Below are 4693 nucleotides of genomic sequence, written 5' to 3'. Positions count from 1 at the left end.
TGGATACATATATGATAGACATACCGTAGAGTCCATGAGAAGCAGTTCTACGCCCATAAGCATGTTTCCTTTTCTTGAAGTTTTGGGCTTCCCAAAAATGGATCAGGCGGACAAAAACGTCTTCCTTGCAAAAATCTCCATCAATGGTATCAAAAAACTGAAAGGTGAATGGATGGATAGAGGGTTGTAGTTGTGATTTTGACATCTTCAGACTTTGGTGGTTTTATGTATTTGTTGGGATTTATGTAGTATGGTCGGCGAGGGTAGCTGGTTTTATAGATTTGATTTCTGAAACTGTTAATGACTTTTGAGGTAGTGGCCATTAAATTGGACTGTGGAGAAGAGGAAGTGGGGAAGCTATGAGGTTTGATACAGTATGATATTCTCAAAATACAGTATGATATTCTCTAAATGTTGGCAGAACTAAATCAAGTGTGTTATGTTTTCGCTTTTATGACATGTACAGTAACAGAGTAAGATAGAATAGCAGTTAGGTCCGTATAAAATGTGCCACTCACTATCAAGAACAAGAATACTAATGGAATCTACAGAAGAAGAATGATTTCAAAAACATTTCTTCCTTATGAATCTGTTGCCATGCGTATGCTCTTGTCTTCCTTACCGGAGAAGCTGAGCCAGGGGAGGCGAATAATGCTTGTGTATGTCTCGGTGGTCAAGCAGTTGAGATGGAGAGAGTTCAAACTCCTCCACAACCCAAAGTGTCTCTTTCAGTTGACAAAGAGATTGGTTTAAATGGAAGTGATAAGACCGGTTTGGTTTGTGCATAGACATGAGCAGTTTGGTTCGGTTAAGTTTCTTAGGACGAGGCGTCTGTCACGGTTGCTCATTAGCTTGATGAGCGGTAACTTCTGCGAGACTTGACGCCAAATTTCCTTCACTGCTCCATTTGGGTTATCATAGTCAAAATACCGTGTTACCTGTGTGCATTGCATCATTCGGGTATGAGAAACATTCCTAAGAGAATCAAATATTTTGAAGAGGTCAGAGGTTGAAAAGAAGGAGAGGGTACCAATCTCATCTCTCTCTGATACTCCAAGATCTTCTTGGTTTTTATCTTCCTCAGCATATGAACCAAAAATCCAGGCTGCAGAGCTGCATTTGCCTCAACAAAAATCGAAAACTTTCTATAATCTATAACATCTTCAAAAGGTAACTCGATACCATCGCTAACAATCACGGGCACACACAAACTGACAATGGAGTCAAAGAGTCTGCAGGCGGATGGGGTGTCACCCGCAGGATTTAGACAGAACTTCGAGGTATGCATTCCTTTCGTAGCAGCTCGTCGGTTTTCCCTGGATTGAGTTCCATGTTTTATTGTTACATCTCCTTCCTTTTCAAGAACTTGGAATAGCAAATCACGAACTTTTCCACCCTGATAGAAACACCCAAAGAAGCAGTCAGAAGAAGATTCAATATTGTCTTCTTCATAAAAGACAGAACTTGATACGATATTGAGCCAACATAAGTTACAAATTCATTAACTGCTAGAGTCTGTTAAGGCCACAAAGTTTCAACATTATACAATTTGGTATTCATTAGTCACTTCCTCTAGAGTTACACTAGCTGACCAATCTCTTTAGACACCTAAAACCTTAGGAAGCTACACAATTTGAACATTTTGAGCTCTAATTATTCACAACAGCAAAGGCAAAAGAGACTTACATCTTTGCGATATCGATTTCCCATGAAGAAGAGCAAAGTGTTGCGAGCCTCAACTCCAATTTCCCCATTGAAGAGATTGACCCTATGAGAGTAAGGTATCACCACATCCTTGACGAACGATCCTTGATCAGGCCTCAGCCGTCCGAAATCCGCCACGAGCAGAACCGCATTCTTGACCCGGTCCAAGATCCGATACAAGGCATTAGGATCACCGGCGGGTATCACGTGATCTCGGCCACCGTTCCTCCTCCACCACTCTTGGCCCTCAAGCCACTCCATCAACCCTTCCTGCATCTTCTCATCGCTGTAACCGGATCCGGGTTCAACGGGTCGACCCGCATTCACAATTAAGCTGAGGGAAGAGAACACCGGGACGTAGAAGAGATCAGCGTCGGCGGGATCCAAGACACGGACAATCGGAGACCCGGATCGATCGACTTCGGGTCGGTTCAGATCCGAGAAAAGATACCACTCGTGCATATGCTGATGACCCGGATACTTGAGCGCGGTGACGTCATCGGCGGGCTTCTTGACTCCGCCGCGAGCGATTGAGTGCTGCTCGATGACACCNAGTGTTGCGAGCCTCAACTCCAATTTCCCCATTGAAGAGATTGACCCTATGAGAGTAAGGTATCACCACATCCTTGACGAACGATCCTTGATCAGGCCTCAGCCGTCCGAAATCCGCCACGAGCAGAACCGCATTCTTGACCCGGTCCAAGATCCGATNTCATCATCATCTTCTTCGCGGATTAGCTGGCGAGGGAGATCGGATGAGGAAGGGAGGGAACGGCTCACGGAGGCGTTGAGAATTACATAGATTGCGATCACGGAGACGACGGCGATTGCTGCTCGTTTGAGAAGGGAAGATTTGCGCGCCATTGGAAAGGAGATTGAAGAAAGCTTAGGCCTTTAGGGTTTTCAGGTGAGAGAGAGATTGAAGTTTGAGCTCACACTAATGAAGATGACTGTTGTTGTGATTTGGGTTCGTTACATTTCGTGCACTTCTCTTACCCAACAGCTGATTCTTTAATTTTCACTTATGTGTACAAATACAATATTAATAAATTCATACAGTAATTATCTAAATAATAATGTTGTTAAGTGTTGATTTATTGCATGAAAATTGTTTAATTAACTTTTACGTAACTAACGGAATTGTGAAATTTAACAAGAAAAAAAAGGTATGCATAAGTTTAGTGGTGCAACTGCAACATAATAAACAAGTGTGTTTGCGACTTGCGAGGGTATTTGTACAAATCTAATCATCTCTCTCTACATAACTGTTTTTCTTCTCTTTAGTAGAATGTGGGGAGTGTTGTTGTTTACTTAGTTATGCTGTTTGTATGAGATGGGACCAGATCTTGAGACAGCAAACCTAGGAAGTGGACTAGGACCTGTGCTGTTTGATCCTGACCCTCCTTTATGGCTCGAGCTGTAATCCAGCGGTCCTGAACGACGGGAACTACCCCTTTGTTTGTTGTTGTTGTTGTTCTCATTGTTCCTTGAGTTTCCAGTTTCCGGTTCCATGTAGTGTTCCTGACCGTAGAGTGAAGATGATGAGCCTTTGAAGTACCCTGAATCCGGGGCAGCTGCGGAGCTACTGCTGCCGCTACCACTACCACGCTGGGGAGTCGTGGGGTTTTTCATAGAGGGAGAAGCGTGGATGAGCGATACGGATGGAGAATGGTATGGAGATGCTGTCGCGAGCGGTGTGGATGGTGTGTTGGAGTAGTATTGCGTGTAGATTGACCTGAGGATTGTGTATGGGACATGTGATTCAAGGGAGCTTCTTGGGAGGTATGGTGAGATTTCGCAGAGTTGGTCTAGGAAGATAAGCTTAGCCACAAGATGAGATCTGAAGAACAAAAAAAGGTTGATATGATGATCATGTGGATAAAAAATGAGGGATGGAGTTTAAAAATAGTTCCAGGTTTCTCTTACCTGTTGGCTTCGCTCCATGAATCTAGCACAATGGATGCAGCGAATTTCACAAAGAGTAACATTGCGGATTTAATGCTTGCTTCAGCGGTTACACGGGGTTGAAACTCTGAGTCCAGATTTTCACTAGAGTGATGACCATTTGAGAGGGACTGATGCTGCTGCAGGTATTCACGCTGTAACCTCACATACTCACTTCCTGCAATGACAGCGCTAATACATCGAGCCAAGCAATGGATGTTGTTGCTGAATCCACCAGTCTCGATGTTGAAGCCAGTAGTGTTCCAGGCGTTTGAGGTCATAAAAGAGGCGAAAAAGTAAGGTAACAAACTCCATGAGTTGTCATTTGCACCTCCTACCTCTTCGAGGATTAATCTAACCCATTCAGAGTCATGATCTCCAGCTACGCCAACACCATTTGCCACACCTTTGATCCTTCTGATTTCTTTCTTTTCAGGTATTTCTTCAGGTATGTGTTCAACGATGCCAGAGATCATCGAGTGTATCAAGGATGCATTGTCTTCAAGAACAGCTCCAGAGGCTTCAGCGAGGAGCTCATCAAAAGCCAAAGCTTGACCAGCTTCAATACAAAATCCTATCACGGTATCCAAATCCACTATCTGCCTAACGGATGCGTCTCTCTCCACTCTGTCACCAGAATGCATACTTGCAGCAGCTGCCTCAATCAATTCCCGGTTTGACCTCAGAGATGTTTCTATGCAGTTTACTAGGGCAGCTGTATGAACTTTCATCATCCTATCCAGCCGGTCTACTCCATAGCCGCCGAAGATACGAACAAACGCCTGTAATTCCTTGACGTCGGTGACTGACTCTGCAAAATACCCTCCAACTGGTCTAGTGCTTTTGAAGTATTTGTGCCTCGGAGCAAAGAGGATTCCTGCACCAGACACATCCTTGATGATATTGTCCATGTACCAGTTGCACACAACTTCAACTGCAGATCCAGTGTTTTGCTGTGGTTCAGCAGGTTTTTCAAATGTGTGCAAAGACGAAACAGGCCCTGAAAAGGCTTCAGTGAGTAAAATTTCTCTGATGCCTTGGGTTA

General features: G+C 44.0%; 2 protein-coding genes across 4 annotated transcripts in view; both read right to left on the bottom strand.

Annotated features, from left to right (window-relative positions):
* On the bottom strand, positions 425 to 2713 carry LOC104786044 (probable arabinosyltransferase ARAD1). The gene is made up of 4 exons (XM_010511361.2): positions 2387 to 2713; positions 1687 to 2269; positions 1031 to 1396; positions 425 to 938 (listed from the first exon to the last, which is right to left on the bottom strand). Exons 1-4 carry the CDS (start codon positions 2566 to 2568, stop codon positions 750 to 752), a joined length of 1320 nt encoding a protein of 439 aa, XP_010509663.1. The 5' UTR covers positions 2569 to 2713; the 3' UTR covers positions 425 to 749.
* LOC104786042 (protein NAP1) overlaps positions 2833 to 4693 on the bottom strand; it is an 8431-nt gene continuing 6570 nt past the window's right edge. For all 3 annotated transcript variants that reach the window (XM_010511358.2, XM_010511359.2, XM_010511360.1), the window contains 2 exons: positions 3631 to 4684; positions 2833 to 3544 (listed from right to left, as the gene is read on the bottom strand). In XM_010511358.2, the coding sequence (XP_010509660.1) occupies positions 3016 to 3544; positions 3631 to 4684 (1583 nt within the window). In that variant the 3' untranslated portion in view covers positions 2833 to 3015. The remainder of the gene's footprint in view (positions 3545 to 3630; positions 4685 to 4693) is intronic.

This window comes from Camelina sativa, chromosome 5 (genome assembly GCF_000633955.1).
Source record: "Camelina sativa cultivar DH55 chromosome 5, Cs, whole genome shotgun sequence".
In the NCBI taxonomy this organism is placed as follows: Eukaryota; Viridiplantae; Streptophyta; class Magnoliopsida; order Brassicales; family Brassicaceae; genus Camelina; species Camelina sativa.
This window is presented reverse-complemented; position numbering and strand designations above follow the sequence as displayed.